Genomic DNA, 23,390 nt, shown 5'->3' with positions numbered 1-23,390 from the left:
ACTTCCCCTAGCATATCTCTTCACACTGTCCTTGCAATCAGGTGAAGTCCCCGAAGACTGGAGACGGGCCGTCATCTGCCCTATCTACAAGAAAGGAGACCGAGAGGACCCGTTGAATTACCGACCGGTCTCCCTCACTTCAGTAATCTGCAAAATGTTAGAATCAATTATCAAAACGTCCATGATGGCCCATCTCCAGAACACAGCGGCGATCTCCGATAGTCAGCATGGATTCGTGTCCAAGAGATCCTGCCTCACCAACTTGCTGATGATGGAGGAATGGGTCACTCAATTAATGGACGATCGACAAATTGCCGACCTGGTCTTCCTGGACTTCGCCAAGGCGTTTGACTCGGTCAACCATCGCTTGCTACTCCGCAAGTTGGAAGCGTACGCGATTCACCCAGCGGTCGTGAGGTGGATTGATGCGTTTTTGGCTGGCCGCACCTTTCAAGTACAAGTCAACGGCATACTTTCAGAGACTCACAACGCCCCCAGCGGTGTCCCCCAAGGCTCCGTTCTTGGACCACTGCTGTTCGTGGTGTTTGTAAACGACCTGCCAGAGCACATCTCCCAGCGGGTTCTCCTCTTCGCCAATGATGTGAAGCTCGTTGCTCCCCGGAGCGACTACGAGGACCTGCGTAGGTGCCTTCATCATGTGTGGAGTTGGTCGAACCTGTGGGACCTGCGGCTCAATATCACGAAATGCAGTCATCTGGCTATTGGGGCTCCTCCTGATTCACCTCTTGACTTTGAACCGGGACGCCTGGAACTGGAGCGAACTCAACGGTGCAAAGATCTGGGCATCATTGTCGACGACACGTTCAAACCAACGGCCCAATGCATCCAAGCAGCCAACAAAGCTCGCGGAGTACTGTTCCTAATGTTCCGGTCCTTTGCCGTCATCACAGCAGACATCTTCCTTCCGTTGTATGTTTCCCTGGTGAGGCCCATTCTCGAGTATGGGATCCAAGCCGCATCACCGTACCTCGCCAAGGACATCCAGCATCTAGAGCGGGTCCAGAGGCTTGCAACGAGGATGGTCCGCGGCCTCAGCTTAATGTCTTACGAGGAAAGATGCCAGCGACTCAACCTGCCGACCCTTGAGGCTAGGCGTCTGCGAGGGGACCTGATACTGGCCTACAACATCCTCCACGGTATCTACAGCGTGCCCCGCGACCTCTTCTTCACGCCCGCACCTGATCGTGGTCTGAGGGGTCATCCGTGGAAGCTGTACCCTCGCGGGTTCCGGTTGAATCGGCGGAAGGCTGCTTTTTCAGTGCGCATCGCCGGTCCTTGGAACCGGCTTCCGCAGGGTGTGGTCGAGAAGCCGACGGTCGCCCAGTTCAAGCGGGCTCTGGATGACTTTTTGGCCGTGAACCAGTGACTACACCGCGTTTTGTGCACATTTCTTGTATCTTGTTACATGGCCCTTAGCCTGGTGCTTTTTCTTGCCAAATAAATTGAATTGAATTGAATTGAATTGAAGGTCAGGCATACTCATCGATAATACTTGCAAATGCTCAAAGCTTGAGTTTACACACTTTGAGAATGTAAAGAAATTCAATCACTCGTCTTTTAGGATCCGACAGCCGTTTCTGGCCACCATAATGTCAACTTTCTACGATGCAGGGTTTGGACAGAAGTAGCGTGAGCATGTTAACATAAAACATCCACCCATACATAAATCATGCTTTATCTATTTCTGCTCCCCAAAACTTTCTTTTTGCTGTCGTGCCGGAAAGACTCGGTGAGACACGATGGTGCTGGACACGCTGAGCGAACACGCCTTTCCACGTCATTTACAAATCTCATTTTGGGGAGAATTTCCGCCAGCGAGTTTCCAGGTGCACACACACACATCCGTACATCATGCTTTATAAGGATTAGAGAATAGATGAAGTGTGATTATGTATGGGTGGATGTTTTATAACTCCCGTCACGACAGAAAAAAAGTGTTCCGGGGAGCACCTGGAAACTCGCTGGCGGACCAATCAGCCAGGCGGTGCGTTTAAAACATGTTTTGACATGTTAAAACAACAATTCCTACATCAACTCTGCTTTCAGCTGTAACAAATACAATTTGAGTTTACACGCTTAGAGAAGGTGTAGAAATTCAATCACTCGTCTATTAGGATTCGACAGCCGTTTCTAAAAACCATAAAAAATGTCAACTCTGTACGATGCACGGTTTGGACAAACGTAGCGAGAGAATCTTAACATACACACACGCGCACACCCATAAATCACGCTTTATAAGGATTATAGAATAAAATATGATTTTTTTAAATGTCAAGATATATAAATTCCTCGCAACACTGATTGGTCAAGCAATTTCATGTGATCATCTGCAGCCAGTGATGGCGGGGCATGTTATCGTGAATAGACATGATGAGTCGATGTGACTTGACCTCCATGGCAGTGGTTCCACCGAACCCCTAGGGTTTGATCCAACCCAGGTTAAGAACTGCTGCACTAGAATGACCACTGCATTACTATACAAGTTGAAAAAAAGAGCAGAGTTGTTTTCCTCAAATTGGTCAGCAGTGCATTAATTTGTGCCCACAAAAAAATTTGCAAATACAAATGAGGGAAAATGTCCGTTGGCTGCTTTAATTTTACCGGCATAGTCCCTACTCGCACGGCTGGTCTGAAAAAGAAAGAACAAAATCATTTTCGCCCAATTCGTTCTCGGAATTACCATGCTCCTAGAATTCACTGCTCTGTTCAGTACGTTTCAAAATATAGTTCTTGCACGCTACACCCACACGCTAAAAACATGTTTTAAAAAGGCAACGGAAGCAAAACTGAGTTCGGTTGTAATTTATTTACACATTTTACAACTCACTCACGTCATCATCACCCACAAATCCCTCAAAGTCCTCATTTTCTGTGTCCGAATTAAACAATTGCCCAAACGAGCTTTCCAAAAAGCCGGGTCTCCTCTCTTCGTTCTCAGAGTCACCGTCATTTTCATGTGGCTCCTTAGAAATGATGCCGGCTTTGGCAAAAGCTCGAACAACCGTGCAAGCAGACACGTTCGCCCAGGCGGCCACAATTCATTCGCAAATGGTAGCTAGCTAGTATCTAGCGTAACTAGTATTCCAAGGCTGTCTTCCATGCTTCACAACTGTGTTGATACCGATCGCCAGGCCACAATTTGTTCACAAATAGTCTGCTAGCTAGTAGCTAGCGTTACTAGTATTCCAAGGCTGTCTTCCATGCTTCGCAACTGTGTTGATGGCGATCGCCAGGCCACAATTCGTTCACAAATAGTAGCTAGCGTAACTAGTATTCCAAGGCTGTCGTCCATGTTTCGCAACTGTGTTGATGCCGATCGCCAGGCCACAATTCGTTCACAAATAGTAGCTAGCTAGTAGCTAGTGTAACTAGTATTCCAAGGCTGTCTTCCATGCTTTGCAACTGTGTTGATGCCGATCGCCAGGCCACAATTCATTCACAAATAGTAGCTAGCGTAACTAGTATTCCAAGGCTGTCTTCCATGCTTCGCAGCTGTGTTGATGGCGATCGCCAGGCCACAATTCGTTCACAAATAGTAGCTAGCTAGTGTTGATGCCGATCGGCAGGCCACAATCCATTGGGTGTATTGACAAAAAAACTACATACACCAGCAGTCACTGCTCAGTACTTTATCTACGGGAAAATAGTAGAGTCGGGGGCTGCTTGCCATAGTTGTCCTATCGACGGATTTATTTTATTTTATCGTGATAACAATTTTCGTATTGGTCCATCTATAAAGCGCACTGGATTATAAGGCGCCCTGTCTATTTTGGAGAAAATTTCAGACTTTTATGTGCGCCTAATAGTCGTGAAAATACGGTAATTTAGAATTTGTAGGGGCAATCGCAGTGGTTATAAGTCGGCTTAGCAAGGAGCGTAAGCAGGGGATAAGACAACACCCACACAATGTCAAAGTCGTAGCAAAAATGGCTACTAAAAACAACAGATAGGGCCAAATCTTTGTATTTACCGAAGGCCTTATCCCACCAATCTGTCCAAGCGCATAATTCTACTCCAGGATGCTTTTTTAAATTGCGGTTTAGGGTCTGCAGGCCTTCACAGATTGCAAACTCAGATCGAGAGAGCGAGATAGAGAGAGAGCGAGATACTTTTTGCAAGGCAACGTGCTCTTGTAACATAACATAAACAATTTTGAATGAACTTGGATTACGATACAGACAGACTCAAAAATAAGATTAATCTAACTACATTAAACTTAATTCTAATTTTGTTTTAAAGAAGGTTAAAAAAAAAAACTTTCTTCTCCCGGGTTGGCTCTATTTGCCCCGGTTCCATCCTGACTTTCAGCTACAGTTTTTAAAAGGAACCTATTGAGGGTTGTTTGCTTTTGTCTTCCCTTCAAAATATTCCAAAAATGATGCACACAAATGTCCTCACAATAGGACCACGACCACTTGCAAACGAGAAGTAGTATATTCCTCTCGCATTGGCGAGCCAGATCCGGCACGCATACACCATTCTGCACTGACTAACGGGGAAAAAAAACACTGAAAATATGCAACGCTCCGCCCAGTGCTCATAGAGACATTTGCACGAGAGAGTTGCGACGAGAAAGACAGTGCCCATGTTGTTTTCAAAAGCAGCCTTTCACGTTAGCCACACCTGGCTGTATGCTTGTATATCAAAATTTGTCTCGTGTTCAAGGTAAATATTTGCTAGAAATTTTACTCGTATCTCAAATTGCTCGTATGTCTAGGTATTACTGTATTTGAATCAATGTTCATTTACTAGTTCCATGTTTATTTTATTTCTTTTTACAGATAATGGAAAATGCTGAAATAAATAACGTAATCAAAATCGTTGGGCTCCAATACAAGAAGAGTTACGACGACCCAGAGTCTCTGAGGAGTCTGCGCTATGGCAAAATCATGATAATGACAGATCAGGTGTCCTATCAAATTGATGTGTTCCCTTCCGATTAAATTTCTAGTACTCCCTTTGTTAATGCAGTTGTTGTTTCCTATTTCTTGTCTATTCTAGGATCAAGATGGGTCCCATATAAAAGGTCTCCTCATAAACTTCTTTCATCACAATTGGCCATCCTTGTTGAAACACACATTCCTAGAGGAATTCATCACACCCATTGTCAAAGTAAGGCTTATAACATCTATCGTTATTGAAGGGGAACAAACTAAGTAAAAAAGTCTAAATTTATTTAAATGATCGTGTCATCGCCCTATTTTAGGCTCAAACTATCATGTCATAAACTTATATGTAAACAAAGTACAGTGAATATTGATTCTAGGGTTTGCCAAGTTTATTATAATATTTCTTATTGTTGTGAGGTAAGTATATAACTTGTGTTATTTTTTGCAAAAAAATGTCAACAATAAACTTAGGGAACCTACATTTTATTCTGTATTGTAAACAAACTATTTTGATCACTAGTTGAACAGAAATAGATGTTTAGTACATTTTAACTACATTTTGTTCTATGATCTTCAAAATAACTAACTGCCTTTTATCATTGACTGAGACTAAATTTATGTTCACAAGGTGAAAAAAGTAATAGCTTTGCTGTGATTATATTCACAGAAGGTCACAGACACAATTGGTCAGAATTTATAGGGATCGCTACCTGCACATTGAAAAGAAATGTATAAATTAATTTCAAGAATATACATATTTATCTTCTCCCGCTTTATCCGAATTTGGGTTACCCGGGGCAGCAGCTTCAGGAGGGAGGCCCAGACTTCCCTCTTCCCAGCCACTTCATCCAACTCTTCCAGGGGGACCCCAAGGTATTCCCGGGCCAGCCGAGAGATATAATTTCCCCAGTGCGTCCGAGGTTGGCCCCGTGGCCTCCTCCCGGTGGGAGGTGCCCGGAAAACTTACCGAGAGAGGCGTCTAGGGGGCATCCTGATCAAATCCCCGAGTCAACTCATCTGGCTAATTTCGATCCGGAGAATCCTGATGTGGTGGTGAGGTTTGTGTGTCCCAGTGATCCTTGGAACTATGCTGCCTGGAGCCTTGTGCCCCTGGTAGGGTCACTCATGGCAAACTGGTTTGAGTTAAGGGGCCAGACAAAGAGTGGCTCCGAACACCTCTTATGATGAGGAAAACCATTGAACGGCGTATTCCCTTGCCCAGACGTGGGTCACCAGGGCCCCACTCTGGAGCCAGGCCTGGAGGAGGGGCGCAAAGGTGAGCGCCTGGTGGCTGGGCCTAAACCCATGGGCCCTGGCCGCGCAGAGCCCGAAGAGACTAGGTGGGTTCCCCTTCACATGGGCTCACCACCTGTGAGTGGGGCCAAATATATATATGCATATATTTATACATACATACATACACACACATACACACACAGTGTGGCAAAAAAGTATTTAGTCAACCAATTGTGCAAGTTATCCTACTTAAATAGATTAGAGAGGCCTGTAATTGTCAACATGGGTAAACTTCAACCATGAGACAGAATGTGGAATAAAAGAGAAAATCACATTGTTTGATTTTTAAAGAATGTATTTGCAAATCATGGTGGAAAATAAGTATTTGGTCAATACCAAAAGTTCATCTCAATACTTTGTTATGTACCCTTTGTTGGCAATAACGGAGGCCAAAGGTTTTCTGTAACTCTTCACAAGCTTTTCACACACTGTTGCTGGTATTTTGGCCCTTTCCTCCATGCAGATCTCCTCTAGAGCAGTGATGTTTTGGGGCTGTCGTTGGGCAACACAAACTTTCAACTCCCTCCACAGATTTTCTATGGGGTTGAGATCTGGAGACTGGCTAGGCCATTTCAGGACCTTGAAATGCTTCTTATGAAGCCACTCCTTTGTTGCCCTTGATGTGTGTTTGGGATCATTGTCATCCTGAAAGACCCAGCCATGTCTTATCTTCAATGTCCTTGCTGATGGAAGGAGATTTTCACTCAAAATCTCTCGATACATGGCCCCATTCATTCTTTCCTTTACACATCAGGCGTCCTGGTCCCTTTGCAGAAAAACAGCCCCAAAGCATGATGTTTCCACCCCCATGCTTCACATTGGATATGGTGTTCTTCGGATGCAATTCAGTATTCTTTCTCCTCCAAACACGAGAACCTGTGTTTCTACCAAAAAGTTCTATTTTGGCTTCATCTGACCATAACACATTTTCCCAGTCCTCTTCTGGAACATCCAAATGCTCTAGCGAACTGCAGACAGGCTTGAATGTGTACTGGCTTCAGCAGGGGTACACACCTGGCAGTGCAGGATTTGAGTCCCTGGCGGCGCATTGTATTTCTGATAGTAGCCTTTGTTACTGTGGTCCCAGCTCTCTGTAGGTAATTCACTAGGTCCGTGTGGTTCTGGGAATTTTGCTCACCGTTCTTGTTATCATTTTGACGCCACGGCGTGAGGTCTTGCATGGAGCGCCAGATTGAGGGAGATTATCAGTGGTCTTGTATTCCTTCCATTTTCTAATAATTGCTCCCACAGTTGATTTCTTTACACCAAGCGTTTTACCTATTGAAGATCCAGTGTTCCCAGCCTGGTGCAGGTCTACAAATTTGTCTCTGGTGTCTTTCGACAGCTCTTTGGTCTTGGCCATAGTGAAGTTTGGAGTGTGAGAGACTGATGTTGTGTCTTTTATACAGATAATGAGTTAAAACAGATGCATGGTGGAGACCTCGTTAGAAGAAGTTAGACCTCTTTGACAGCCAGAAATCTTGCTTGTTTGTAGGTGACACACTTATTTTCCACTCTAATTTGGAAATAAATTCTTTAAAAATCAAACAATGTGATTTTCTGTTTTTTCTCTCCACATTCTGTCTCATGGTCTCATTTGTTTTCTTAGACTTTTTGCACGGCAACGCGCTCGTAACATAACAAATAAATTTAAATGAACTTGAATTACGATGCAGACACACTAAAAAGTTTAATCTAACCTTGCACTAAACTTAATTCTAATTTTGTCTCGATATTCAGTCTATAAAAGTTATGAACAGAATCAATCACATAAAGCAGCCTTGGCAGAGTCGAACCCTGACTGGAAATGGCAGGGTACATCATTGAACGCTTTCTCCAAGTGTAAGTCACATGTAGACTACAAGGGTGTAAACCTACTTGAGCTCAGACTTCAAACCCAGAGATATGAGTTTATGCCTCAGAGTCACCAAGCTCTGCTTTGTAACATGTGTTGGTCGAGTTGAAAAGTCTTCAAAGTATTCGGCCCACCGGATCAGAACATCCCGAGTCAAGGTCAGCAGCACTCCATGCGGCAAGGAAGCATGGCACCAGTCGGACCCGAAAACGGCCTCCTCTAGTCGGACGTGAAAGCCGTGCTGGTCGGGTAGCCACCGGCAGAGTATGAACACAACCGTCCCGACCAAAAGCTCCTTTTAAAGGTACTTCTAATCTTCTCCGGGACCACGGGTGATCAACATCAGCTTTGAGTGAGTTCCTGATTCATGTGCCTTCGACACTCGTTTGTCACAGTGTTGTTTCTTCAGTTCTTCTGAGTATAGGAAACATATTTTAAGTTGGTAAGTTGGGTGTTTACAAAACTACCAACTAAACCTGTAAAAAATTATCAGTTTCCACGTTTTGTAGGAAAGGTGTAACGAAACACAAAAATGAGAGAAATTGATCATCAAATTATTTAATAAGCCCTTAAAATGAATAAACAAGCAAATTCTGTTTGTGTTGAAGCACATGTGCACAAGTGTCAGGAAGCTAACATTAGGTAACAGAGGCAGAGCGCACACAGTCAGTCACATGGACACACATTTAAAACATAAAATTAAGAATTCAAAACAACATAACATTGAACTTTCAATCTTTTTCATTAACATTTCATGATTTTGTTGGCATCTAATTTTTTACCTATTTTGTTTATCACCACTGCTTCTTACCTGTTTGGCTATGAGTTCCCCTTCGGCGGTGCTTGTTGACTGAAAAATTGATCTGAAGACAATTGACAATTAGCCCCATCAACTTCCCCCGCAACACAATTTCGGCCATGGGAGGCTGCGGTTCAGGTTGAGGCTCGACTGCAAGTCCGTCAAAGGCACTCACCCACAGCTTATTCCAAGCAAAAGTTCAAGCACACAACGACGAATGGTGGTCAAAAAAAATTGAGAATCTTGAAACATGAAGAGTTTATGTCGACTGCGAGCCCGTCGAAGGCACTCGGCCACAGCTTGCTCCAACCATAATGACGAACGGCGGTCAAGGAAACATCAGGAATTGTTGTGAGACAGCCGATGAGCCCAGTAGATTGTAGTGAAACTGTCAAGCAAAAGAAGCAGTGCATCCGAGAATTTCAAAATAAAATAACAGATGCACGAAATGTATTGATTGAGCTTTTCTTAACGTGAATCTTTTTTTTCGTATCTTGAGGCACTAATTTGCATCTCAAAAGGTTTCGTAACCTGAAAATTTCATACCTAGAGACATTTGTAAGTATGTAGAGGTATGACTGTAATGACCTAATAAATGATTTTCTTTTCTTCTCTTTTTTTGCTCACTAACATACATTTACGTAGAAATTTGGTGTTCTTTTCTCATTTTTAAAGGAACAAATTCAAGTAAGAAATGTTAATGCGGCTGGGCGACCGAATGGTTAGCGCTTCGGCCTCACAGCTCTGGGGTCGAGGGTTCTCTTCGGTCCTCACTGTGTGGAGTTTCCATGGTCTCCACGGGCTTGCGTGGGTATTCTCCGGGTACTCTGGTTTCTTCCCACATTCCAAAAACATGCATGGTAGACTGATTGGACACTCTAAATTCTCCCTAGGTATGGCTGTGTGTGCATGGTTGTCCGTCTCCTTGTGCCCTGCGATCGACTGGCAACCAATTCAGGCTGTCCCCCGCCTCTGGCCCGAATGAGGATAAAGGGGTTCAGAAAATGAGATGAGAAAAACCCAATTTGTTATTTTAATTTGTCAATAAAAGAATACTCTATTAATGTTTCCATTTTTGATGACCTAATAAAATTGTGTACAGGTGACCAAAAACAAGCAAGAGCTGGCCTTTTATAGCATTCCAGAGTTTGATGAGTGGAAGAAACAGGCAGGCAACTATAAAACCTGGCATGTAAAGTACTACAAAGGTTTGTTTGTTTTTGTTAGTTTTTTTTTTTACATTTTACACAGATAACCAAAAATGTTGAAATTCCTTAATTAATCATTCCAATTATTTTCTTATTAATATGTTACATGTATCATAGGTCTTGGCACAAGTACAAGTAAAGAGGCAAAAGAATATTTTGCTGAAATGGAGAAGCATCGCATTACTTTTCGATACAATGGTGCTGAGGATGACGCTGCCATTACTTTGGTGAGTTGACACTTCCCTCTTTTCTCATCTCATCTCGACTTCGGGCCAGAGGCGGGGGTCACCGTGAATTGGTGGCTAGCCAATCGCAGGGCACAAGGAGACAAACAACCATTCACAGTCACACTCATACTCGGAAATTGAATGAATGACTTTTATACAAAATTGGTATACTTTCATCATTTTTAATAGGTTCTCAATTAAAGATTGTGAAATGGATGATACCAATTAAATGTGAAATGCTGCTCTACTTATAAGTAGTACTAGAATTATACTATAAATTGAGGCTTATTTATGCAAACAAGAACTTTCAAGGGTGGCTGGTTAGCTCGTCGACCTCACAGTTCTGGGGTTCTGGATTTTTCTGTGTGGAGTTTGCATGTTCTCCCTGGGCCTGTGTGGGTTTTCTCTGGGTAGTCTGGTCTCCCCCCACATTCCAAAAACATGGATGGTAGACTGATTGGACGCTCAAAAAATTGCCCCTAGGTATGTGTGTAAGTGTGAATGGTTGTCCGTCTCCTCATGCCTTGCGATCGACTGGCCACCGATTCAGGGTGTCACCTGCCTCTGGCCCAAAGTCAGCTGGGATAGGCACCAGCACTCCCCACAACCCTTGTGAGGATAAGCGGTTCAGAAAAACCACGAACCACATAATTGTTGTAAATTTTGAACATTTCTACCTTGACCGTTTCAAATTTTTTTTTAATGCCAAAATTAACATTGCTTTAGCCATAAGGTTAGTTAGCACTCTGGCAGGACACATTCATTCTCTCACCACACAATAAGACGTATTTGATGCCATGTTTTTGACTGACTCAGGCCTTCAGTAAAAAGAAAACAGATGACAGAAAGGAGTGGCTAACCAACTTCATGGAGGACAGACGGCAAAGACGAATTCATGGTCTCCCGGAGGTCAGTAATCATGATGTGGATTCGAATTTAAGTTTAAGGCTGTTTTTTTTTGTTCTTTTTAGGTTTATTTTACAAAGAGATGAAATCTCTGTTTTGGCTCATCGAAATCCAGTCTATCGAATTCACTAAAGTCAACAACTAATCAATAAATGCAATACATTTGATTGATTATTGTTGGCAACGATGCAGGTGTACTGACAATTTCCACAAAGGTATGGAGGGAAATCAAGTGGAGTGGATGGTAAACACTCTAGGTCAGACATGGGCAAACTACGGCCCCCGGGCCATATACGGCCCGTTAGACCTTTTAATCCGGCCCGCCGACGTTGTCCAAATTCTTATAATATATATATATATTTTTTTAATCATGCGGTCAAAATACAGGAAATCATTGGATGACCTGCATGAGCAATTCTGCCGTCGGTTTTGTGATTTTGGAAAAATTGACAGCTGGTGTCATGTCCTTTCTCACAAGACCCGGAAAGGGTTCCACAGGAGTTGCAGTTGGAACTGATTGATCTCCAATGTGAAAAGTTCAACTCCCTGAAAGTCTCGGAGTTTTAGGCTTCATTAAGTGCAGCCAAATTTCCAAACATCCAGAAGATGGCACAGAGGATTCTGGTGTTATTTGGCTCTACATATGTGTGTGAACAGACCTTTAGTCTGATGAAAACCAAGAAAGCACCCCATAAATCCCGCATGAGTGATGAGTATCATACTTTAGTCCTTTTTTTCTGGTTATGTTTCATATGTACTGGTAACGGATGCAGTTTTTTATATGTATCGTATCTTGTGCTGTCCCGGCCCGCCTGTCAAATTTTTAAAGTCAATGTGGCCCCCGGGCCGAAAAGTTTGCCCAACCCTGCTCTAGGTTGTAGGTGGCAGTATGAACCTAAGTATGAACCTCAACTGTACAGTACAGTGGTACCTCGACATATGAGTGCCCCAACATACGAGCAATTTGAAATACGAGTAACATTTTGAGCAAATATTTATCTTGAGATACGAGGCACATTTTGATATACGAGCAGACAGCCGACGCGAGAGGCTGCTCATAAGAACATCGTGGGCACTGTCTCTCTCCCCGCAACTCCCTCGTGTAATGTCTCTGTGGTCGCAACTCCCTCATGTAATGTCTCTGCGAGCACTGGGTGGAGCGTTGCATTTTTTCAGTGTTTTTTTCCCGTTAGTCAGTGCGAATGGCGTGTATACTACTTCTCGTTGCGAAGTGGCTGTGCGTTATCATATTGTGAGAACATTTGTGTGCATCATTTTGGGAATATTTTGAAGGGAATACCAAAGCAAACATCTAGGTTGCATGTGCAAGTCAGGGTGGAGGCGGGGCAAATAGAGCCAACCCGACCGGGAGAAGAAAGGTATCAAAATTTAAAACAAAATTAGAATTACCATATTTTCACGACTATAAGGCGTACATAAAAGTCTGAATTTTTCTCCAAAATAGACAGGGCACCTTATAATCCAGTGCGCTTTATAGATGGACCAATACTAAAATTGTTATCACGATAAAATAAATCCGTCGATAGGACAACTATGGCAAGCAGCCCCCGACTCTACTATTTTCCCGTAGATAAAGTACTGCGCAGTGACTGCTGGGATATGTAGTTTTTTTTGGTCAATACACCCAATGGATTGTGGCCTGCTGATCGGCATCAACACTAGCTAGCTACTATTTGTGAACGAATTGTGGCCTGGCGATCGGCATCAACACAGTTGCGAAGCATGGAAGACAGCCTTGGAATACTAGTTACGCTAGCTACTAGCTAGCTACTATTTGTGAACGCATTGTGGCCTGGCGATCGGCATCAACACAGTTGCAAAGCATGGAAGACAGCCTTGGAATACTAGTTACGCTAGCTACTAGCTAGCTCCTATTTGTGAACGATTGTGGCCTGGCGATTGGCATCAACACAGTTGCGAACCATGGAAGACAGCCTTGGAATAGTTACGCTAGCTACTAGCTAGCTACCATTTGCGAATGAATTGTGGCCGCCTGGGCGAACATGTCTGCTTGCACGGTTGTTCGAGCTTTTGCCAAAGCCGGCATCATTTCTAAGGAGCCACATGGAAATGACGGTGACTCTGAGAACGAAGAGAGGGGACCCGGCTTTTTGGAAGGCTCGTTTGGGCAATTGTTTAATTCGCACACAGAAAATGAGGACTGTGAGGGATTTGTAGGTGATGATGACGTGAGTACATTGTAAAATGGCTAAATAAAGTGCAACCGAACTCAGTCTTGCTTCCGTTGCTTTTTTAAAACGTGTTTTTAGCGTGTGGGTGTAGCGTGCAAGAACTATATTTCCGATAGGCTGCTTCCGGTAGCCAGCGCTATTGCGTTTCGTGTTCATCCATATATAATATATAAAATATATGCGTCTAATGAAACGGTGCGTGCTTTGTGTGTCTAAAATACAGAAATAGCACTCGTTACTGACACTGCGGCTTAAAATACGATGCGCCGAATAGTCGTGAAAATACGGTAAATTTATTGTAAGGTTAGATTAAATTCATTTTTGGGTGTTTCTGCATCGTAATCCAAGTTCATTTAAATTTGTTTATGTTATGTGATAGGTTTATCCTTAGGTATTTCCAAATTCACCTTTCAATAAAAGATGCATCTGAAGTCACATCTTTTAATTCTTGCAAGAAGAGAATACATCCACCCGCCTGTCCGGTCAATATCATTCTAACAACTCGAAGTCTCTCTCGCTATTTTATTCATAAGATTTTAATGCCATGCCCCACAGAAGTCTAAACATTTTTAGAGTCTCATAACAATTTATCTCAGTTCTCAAAAAAATTGTAGGTCTGTCGAATCTTCCCAAGAGAGTTTTGATGTGAACCATCCTGAGATGCTGATGCTTCCCAAAACAATCCACAGTTCCCAAGAGCGCTTGTTGTGTACCATCCACAGAAGCCGATGCTTCCCAAAATAATCCACAGTTCCCGAGAGCGCTTGTTGTGTACCATCTTCATGCTTTCCAAAACAATCCACATTTCGATGTGAACCATCTTGATGCCCAAAGCAATTCACAGTCCTCTTGATGCGAACCACAGTCATTACTTTTGCAAGAGATGTATTAAAATGCCCTTTGTATTAATGTCAATAACTCTTCGTTGCAAGCACATAGATAATATAATAATATTGATACACACTTATAATAATGATAAACCTAACATTATGTTACGAGCGCGTTGCCGTGCAAAAAGTCCCCCCCCCCCTCTCCCTTCCGGGGGAAATTTCTTGGTTGCAGTAGCAAGACAGACACAAGACACACAAGACATTGTAGACCTACGTAAGAAACTGCAGGCACACACAGGAAGTCACAAGGGGGGGACCTTCTGCAGACTGAGACTGAGGTTACCACACAGTCCCTCAGTAGTCTGGAGGTTTTAAAGATCATCTTCCTTGCCTAGATCCTCCTAAACTGTCCTGTCACCTAATCAGGAGCAGCGGAGAGGCCGGTGGGGGGCTTCAAAGCACACAAGCAGCCCAGCAAGCTCCTCCATCTGACCGGAGAGAGATCTCACGCTCCCATAACAATGATGGAATGCTGGGTCTGGACCGTTGCCTCTTCTCCCGGCACTATCGCCCACTGCTTGCAGCTGATCCTGCGTGCATGACAGCGGAGGCACGGCTGAACGGCTCCAAAGATGTCTAGGACTAGCACAAAGAAACCAAGCCACGCGACGGGTGGGGGCGAGTTGCAAAGGCCGCAGAACATCAAAGCAAAAAGCTCAAAGTACAAAGCAAAGTATATGGGGAATCATTAAGAAATACCAAAATGCAATAAAAAAGACAGAAAAGCAGCAAAAACACAATATGAGCAAGAGTGGACGGAGCTACCGCTACCGGCTCCCACTTGAGCGGCGCCATCTTGGTTGCAGTAGCAAAAACGGATACAGGCAAAAGAAAAAGACATTGTATAGTTGGAAAAAACTGGAACCACACACAGGAAGTCTTCCACAAGATGGGGAACTTCTGCAGGCTGTGACTAAGGTTGAAAATATGCTGAGTCACTCTTCCAAACTTATCCGCACAATCCCTCAGTAGTCTGGAGCTGAAGAATCAACAGTGACAGAGTATAACCCCTCAACTCAGTTTCCGGCCTGGTAAGCGCCGACAGCTCTTCCATCTTATCGAGGAGGGATCTCACTTTCCCCATAATAATAGATGGAATGGTTGGTCTGAAGTGTCGCTTCTTTTCCCGGCACTTTTGTCCAGCTCCGGATTTCCAGCAGCATTAAGGTGTTGCTCCTTCTGCTGCGTATTGTTCACAGCTAATCCCATGTGTATGACAGCGTAGGCATGGCTGAATGGTTACAAAAAAGAAGCAGCAGAAAGAAGCCAGGCTAACAGAATAAAGAAAGTTGCAAAAACATTCAAGTATAAAGTACAAAGTAAAGTAAAAAGGAATGTATTAAGAAATATTAAGATCTAATGAAAAAAAAGATAGAAAGGCTGTAGAGTGGACAGAGCTACTGGATGGAACAGTACAAGTTCAGATGTCATCTGGACGGCTAATGCTGCTGCGCACACTGCTCGTACACGGGGGTAGAGCAGCTGCAACTGGGTCCAGTCGTTTTGAGTAGAACGCTACTGGTTTCATCTTTGTTCCATGTGGTTGTAGTAACACTGATGTCATGAACGTCCCTTTGCAAGTCACTGTTTGGGTGAATGGTTTTTCATAGTCAGGAAGCGCTAGGACTTCTGATTCCAAGATTTGTTGCTTCACTTCCATGAATGTTCGGTTTCCTTCTTCAGTCGATGTAACTGGGTCTCTCATTGTCATCTCAGTAGCATAGATCATGTCTAGCAGTGGTTGAGTTAGTTCTGCATAGTTTGGAATCCTACTCCTCCAGTATTTAGTTAGGCCTAAGAAGGTCATCATTGGTTTTTTTGTCTGTGGTTTCGGACATTGCTGGATGGCGTCTCGTCTTCCATCCGTTAGTTCCCTTCCTTTCTGTGAGACTCAATGTCCCAGGAAGGTGACTGACTCCTGACAGTACTGCAGTTTCTTCAGCCACGCCTTGTTCCCAGTTTGTTACAGTGAGCGGCGGTGGCTTGTCCCAAGATGATGTGGACTGGTTCCGTCACCATTCTGACTGCATGTGCTACAACGAGTCGCCATGCTATTCTCCCAAGATTCTGAATGTCCTCCATGACAACTTCTAATAAAAGCATTTATCTGCTCATCTTGAAATGTATACGAGGTCACGAGTGATCACTTACTTACGGGTTTGAATAAAACAATGAAAGCGTGCGAACCTGCCAAAAGTTAGATTTGTAATTAACTAGTTTGCTCCAGATGTTTGAATAATCTGATGGCTTCCTCTTTGTATTCCTCTTCTGTGGCTATGTTGTCTACATATACTAGGATCTGTGTGGTGTCTTTATGTTCATACTGACTTATACATGCTGCGATCTCTTGTGAAAATATTGTAGGGCTGTCTTTTATTTTGTTTTCCTTGACTTCTTCAATAGCTCCATGTGTCCTCCTGCTCCTATCACAGTGATCCATTATTTTCCTGGTACCAATCCTGGCACTTTGTCTTTGATGACTGATTTATCTGCTCCAGTGTCGCATAATAATTTTACTGGTGTTTGACTTTGTCCCGCCAGTAAGGTGTAGTATGGTTTGCTGTCTTTGTCCCAGAGGGTGGACATGATTTTGGTTAAGTCCAACACTTCTGCTGGCGAGCAGGGGGTTTCTTTGTCCTTCCCATCGCTTTCTTCAGTTTCCTCTTGCGTGTTAGGCTTCCATTTCTCTTTCCTCTGGCGTCATTCTTGCTGTTGATTTTCAGGGTTGAACGGTGGGGGTCTCTGGTTCCCCTTGGGTGGACTTCTGCAGTCTCAAGCAAATTGTCTTTTCGTTCCACAATTGTAACACCTGTCATCTGGGTTTGCTCTTCTTGGTAGGCCGGGTCTTCCTCGGCCTCTTCCTCTTCCACGTTCTCGTTGGTAGAATACTTCTGATGACTCTTGGTTCACCAATGAGGCCATGGCTTGGGTCAGGTTATTAACTCCTGAGCTTACCTGTTTTTGGCGGTCTCTCCTCGGCATGAATCGCCCACTCCATTAGTTGATTCATTGGCATGGTTTGGTATGTGACACAGTACTTCTGCACGGACCCTTTTATTTGGGGCTCCAGGAACCCTTGTCTCAGTTGGGCTTGGTATGCCCCTTGATCATTTTGGTCTTCTATGATCCCACCGCGGGTTTTGAAAACTTCTTCAAATCTTGCTCTGAATTTATGATCTCCTCCTGGTTCCTGTCTTGTGGCCCTGATTTTGTCATAGCTTGGTGTTGGGCGCCACGTGTCTCGCACTCGGGTCAGGACTCTTTCCACCAGCTGTGTTAGGTCTTGTAAATCGTGGGGGTCGACTTTTCCTTGGTTGTTTCTTTTGTCGAAATTTCTTCTGACTCTGGCCCAGTTGTGTCCCAGACTCATGGTGAACGCTCTTCTTGTCTCAGGTACATTCAGGTGAAAACTTTGGCTCAGCTGTTCAAAATTATTGGACCATTCAGTTGGGTTCTTTATTGGGTCTCCCAGTCCCTTGCATGCTTTGGTGCATTCGAACTCCGTCCATGGACGGTGGACGAGAATGCTTTAATCGTGATCTCCGTTCACTTGGAAGTGTGAGTTTGCCACTTCAACCATGGGATACATCTGACTTGGTAGTGCCCATGGCGGTGGGTCAGAGCGAGGTCCTTGAAATGCCATCAAAGAAGGATAGAGTTGTCCTCTTTTTTCTTTTTGTCCTCCCCTCTGCATTTTAGCGACCCCTGCTGGTCCTGGCTCCACTCTTCTTGCTCCATCGTGTGGTGTGTGAGAGGCATTGTGTAATCTGAGGGGAGCCTGTTGGGTATGGATTCCAGACCCCCCTCCTTGCACACTGTCCTTGGCCTGGTGGAGGAGGGGTGGCTGCATCTGTGAAGGGAGGCTGGTGGTACGCTGGGCTCGGCGCTGTTGTTTCTTCGCTGGGCCTAACATCAATCAAAACTGTGATGCTGGCTCTTTGTTCAGCTTTTTAAATTTTCTTCTTAATTCTTTGTTCTTCTTTCTTCCCAGCTTGATCAATCCACACTTTAATGTCTTCATACTGCTTACATATTTTTTCTTTCTTTTTTCCTTTCTTCACACGCTTACTTCTAATCTTCTCTGTATAACTTGTAATGGTTCTACTAACAATCTTCCTTGCCACTCATGTTTATCCTTATTTTTTCTCCATTCTTCCACATGAGCGCAATGATCAGGAAAATGTTTAAGCATAAACTTCATGTTGGCTGGAAGCCTTGCTGTTTCCCGATCCCATTTTGGACACTTTTCTTTTGTTAGAACGTTTTAAAATTATGGTTGTATATTACGCTATTCCCGTAACGCATTTATGACCTTTTATTTACGGCAGTATTTACTCACCTTCTCTAGGGACGTCCCGTTTAATTTATTATCTTATTTATCTGCCCAAATAGCCTTTTTAGTCGTTTATACTCTTGTTTTGCGCGGCAAACGTCGTGATTTATGAGCTTGTCACAACGTGCTTTCGATTTATATATTTCCTCATATGAAGATTACGTGCATGCTTTCACAGTTACCGTAATTACTCGAATATAACACGCATATTTTTGCTATATAATTAATTCCAATAGTTGGGGGTGCGTGTTATAATCAATAACTAAAATAAATTACAAATTTTCGATCGAAAAAAGCATTGTCAAACTCACTTTGACACACGGACATTGTGCAATTTCCAACTTTGAATTCAAAATACACGCATATTAAAGATCGTCAAGCCTCACAAACATCACAATCCTGCATTAATAAGCTAGAAAGTAGAATACTACATTGTAGTGTAGTACGTACTTGTATTTAGAAATATGTCCAGCGGGGGGCAGTACATTCCCTTGTTACATGTGATAGTCTTTTCCATTGTGCATATCTTCAAATCATTTATTTATTCAATTTGTATGTTCCTTTTCTTGTTTGAGAATGACAATAGATATTTGAATTAAAACATGGTATTGTCAATTGAAATGTAGTAAATGTTCAAGGAAGTCTAAAAGGTATTGCAACATAACATGTCTACATGATATGTTTGTCCACTCTGTGTATCATCTATTGCCCTAAAATTCAAACGCATAACTCCACGACACTCGACACGCTCGTACCTGAAGATTTCTCTATCCGGTTTTGAACAAAACAATCGTGAAACGAAGAAAAAAAGGTAAGATTTCTGATTTTCGTCAGCGGGAAATTTTAGGTGCGCACTATTTTCGAGTACTGCGTTTTTCCAGATTTTTTTGGCCCAAAATTACCTGCGTGTTATTTTCGAGTGCGCGTTATATTCGAGTAATTACGGTATTCTATTTTCCTTATATTGAGCTCTGTTTCATTCTCTCTGCACGGTATAACTATACTTTTTCTCTAGATTTTTACTCAATTCTCGAAGACCCTACGTGGGAGAGGTTTTCTGATCCTCCCGCTCTCTGGTTAGACTGGCGTCACTCAGCCAACCTCTTGGATGCCACCTAGTGGGTCAACTGAAAAAGTGCAACTTTTCCTGGAGATAGACCGACCAAGTTTAAATCCGTTCCATACCTTACATATCTAATTTTTTTACTTCCGTACTTCTCAACATTATACACAACTTTTCTCCGACAAATGGTGCGTCTCTTTCAACTTTATCACGAAGGGACGGTATCTTATGCTGAATTGGTTTTTACAAATTAATTTTAACCAGTGCCTTACCGCCTCAGATGCCTTCTGTGTCCAGTGGGATTAATGTCTGTTTTCCGGACAGCGGGGAGTCGATTACCTCTTTTCCTTCAATGGGGAAATAGCTGACGTCAGATTCTTGGTTTTGATCTCCACGCGATCCAAAATTCAGATATGAATTCCCGGGTTTCGGCACCAGAATGTCGGAACCACTGTCGACACTTAAATAAAATCGAACATCAGAGAGCTCTGCAGAGGGGGGGAAGGGAACAATGCAAAAGTTGGTGAATGTGTCTACCCTCCCGCTTTCTCAAAGTTATCTCCCACTCATCTACTCTGCTCAACGGTGCTTTATTGAGGCAGATCACATGACATAGACATGGGTGGTGATACAAAAATAGGTGTAGTGCACGTTTTAACCAATAGGTGCCAATAAAATTCTATTCTAGTGACCAAAATACATAAAAGTGCAAAAGAATACAAGAGTGAATATAAGAATACAATTCATATTTCACATTAATGTATTCCACTACTGCTTTCGAGTCAGAGCTAGCTGCTTCCCCATGCCTCAGAAACGAGTGTATACCCAGTTCATTTTTAAAGTTATACAACCAGCCATGTTTCGGCTGCTTGTTTTACTTTCAAGTCACTGATTCCGTGTTACCGTTTCTCCTTTATCCCTATTAAAAGAAGCTCCTCTGTCTTGTCATGAATATCACTACGCAGCTGGAAAAGGACTACCGAGCGGCCGCATCGAATGCTCATATGTCACATTTATGCTCATATGTCAAATTTGAGGGCAAAAATTTGCTTTGAATTTTCCTCATCTCAAATTTGTCGTATGTTGGGACACTCGTATGTCAAGGTATTACTGTACTTTACTCGCTCTACACAGATGACTGCAGACCCTCGCTTCCTGAGAACATCATTGTGAAATCTGCGGATGATACAACAGTGATATTACAATTGCATTGAAATAAACCTTGTGATTGGTCAGTGTGGGCATTCATTTTTAAGAAGAACGAGTCAATGAGTTGGGGGTCCAAAAGGATCAGCCTACACACGCGCCACATTGACTGAGAATGTGAAAACTCAGGGGAAACACCTCAGGCTAATGGGTCATCCTATCCACCATCGGCACGAGGCAGGTGGAACCCTGAGAAGGAGAAAGGTCCCGCAAAGTTGATGTGGTCAAACTTCCTTTTGGTGACAATGAAAGGCTCCAACCGGCTTTGGTGTGGCAGTGCAGTTTAGCATGCTGGCAAGACACACACGAATCGACCTAAGTCCACACATCTCTTCAGGCCCCTCAAGACAAACTTCTGAGCAACCAATCTCACAGAAGCCTTTCTGAGAGAGGCCGTGGACTGCATAAAAATGACTCGCTGCCAATTAAAAGGCACCAAGAGGTTGGGGCAGTCCAACGAGAGGTGGAATCACAGCTTGAGCCTTGCCTCACCGCGCGCGATTTCCTCCAGGCACAGGCCAGTGTCCGAGCCCCTAAGCCAGGGGTCACCATACTACGGCCCGCGGGCCGGATACGGCCCGCCGGCACATTTGGACCGGCCCTCTGAAAAATACCAGAGACGCTATCGTTTTTTTATTTTTCTTTTTTTTATTTTTTTTTTTTTTTGATGCAGCCCGCCGGCACATTTGGACCGGCCCTCTGAACAATACCAGAGACACTATATGATTTTTTTTCCTATTTGGCCTTGAAGACTGGGACGTTTTAATCTTGTGTTTGGTTCATTGCACCCCTGCTGAGCCCACAAATCATCCCAGTGAAGCGGGGCTTCGCATTGCTTCTTTGGTGACACGCGCGGGGAGAGTGTTTCCCTTTGATGCAGGCGGGCACGTCCACCGTTGCATGCACGAGCAGTGTTACCGAGACATCTGGACGATCACAGGTGAGGGCGGAGCCCTGGGACCATCGCGGACTATTCAAGCATATAAAAACTGCAACCTGTTTGAGAACGGAATAATGGCGAAAAAGTTAGGTGAGAGAAAAATTGATTCAGAATGCAGGGTATTTAACCTGGAGTGGACAAACGATTATTTTTTTGTTCAATGCAAAGAAAAGGCTGTTTGTCTCATTTGTCGGTGGCGGTATTCAAAGAATACAATCTTTGCCGACACTATGAATCCCGTCACAAAGACAAGTACGATAGCTTGCAAGGCCAAATACGAGCAGACAAACTCTCAAAGCGAAAAAGTGGACTACTATCTCAGCAGAACCAGGCATCCGTTCGGGCCAGCTTTTGGGTTGCTAAATTGATAGCAAGCAGCGGTAAGCCTTTCACTGACGGAGAGTTTGTTAAGAAATGTATGGATACTGTCGCGGAGGAGGTGTGTCCCGAGAAGAAAGATGCATTTAATGCCGTAAGTCTGTCGGTGAGTACAATGACCAGACGCGTTGAAGAAATCGGGAGTAATGTATATGCCCAGCTGCAGCAGAAGACGAAATAATTTGACTTTTTTTCATTAGCACTGGATGAAAGCACGGACGTGCAAGACACAGCGCAACTGCTCATTTTTATTCGTGGAGTTAGCGCAAACTTTGAGATTTGCGAGGATCTGGCAGCCCTCCAAAGTCTCAAAGGGACTACAACGGGAGAGGATATTTTTGACAAAGTGTGCCAAACCATGGAGAAGTTGGACCTGGACTGGTCAAAGCTAGCTAGCATCACGACTGACGGGGCTCCTAGCATGGTGGCCGAAACTCGCGGTCTAATAATGGGACGCATGAACCGGGAGTTGGAAAAAAGGGGTCTCACCGCCCCGCTACGAGTCCACTGCCAAATTCACCAGCAAGCACTGTGCTGCAAAATGTTGACGTGGGATTCTGTAATGACGGTTGTGGTGTCGTGCATAAACTTCAGAGCAAAGGGAGAAGATTGTGCATGGCACAACAGAAAGTTAATGTTCCATGGCTTTTTTTTCTATGAAGAACCCAGAGAGAGTTATTTAGTTATTATTTATTTCATAAATAGTGTTATTTATTTCCTGTTTTTTCTGTGAAGAACTCAGAGAGGGTTATTTAGTTATTATTTATTTCATTAATAGTGTTATTATATGTTTCCTGACTTTTTTTCTGTAAAGAACCTGGAAAGGGTTATTTGGTTATGTGTGGCTTTCTGGAAAACAATTAAAAAAAATTAAGCTCCCCTACGATCGTCACACTTTTTCTGTTACAAACTGACACCGGCCCCCCATCAGAGAAGGGAAAAGTTATGTGGCCCTCACAGGAAAAAGTTTGGGGACCCCTGCCCTAAGCAGTTGGAAATCCTTGTCAGCGCCCATAAGGGAGTAATCAAGACCCAGCTGCACCATGTCTATAAAAGCTCTGTACAAGGACCACGTTTGACTTGCCAGCAATGTGATAAATGTCTGTGGTGTATTCTGAAATAAATGTCAGCTGTCGCTGCTGGCGAAAGGACCACGGTGCAGCCAC

The 23,390-nt window shown here is 43.6% G+C and overlaps 1 protein-coding gene across 9 annotated transcripts in view; it reads left to right on the top strand.

The window, feature by feature from the left end:
* Positions 1–23,390, top strand: part of top2b (DNA topoisomerase II beta) — a 202,255-nt gene that overhangs the window by 84,791 nt on the left and 94,074 nt on the right. For all 9 annotated transcript variants that reach the window (XM_077589955.1, XM_077589960.1, XM_077589959.1 and 6 more), the window contains 5 exons: positions 4,803–4,928; positions 5,023–5,133; positions 9,963–10,068; positions 10,186–10,295; positions 11,112–11,204. In XM_077589955.1, coding sequence (XP_077446081.1) covers positions 4,803–4,928; positions 5,023–5,133; positions 9,963–10,068; positions 10,186–10,295; positions 11,112–11,204 — 546 coding nt within the window. The remainder of the gene's footprint in view (positions 1–4,802; positions 4,929–5,022; positions 5,134–9,962; positions 10,069–10,185; positions 10,296–11,111; positions 11,205–23,390) is intronic.

This window comes from Stigmatopora argus, chromosome 21, assembly GCF_051989625.1.
Source record: "Stigmatopora argus isolate UIUO_Sarg chromosome 21, RoL_Sarg_1.0, whole genome shotgun sequence".
NCBI lineage: Eukaryota > Metazoa > Chordata > Actinopteri > Syngnathiformes > Syngnathidae > Stigmatopora > Stigmatopora argus.
This window is presented reverse-complemented; position numbering and strand designations above follow the sequence as displayed.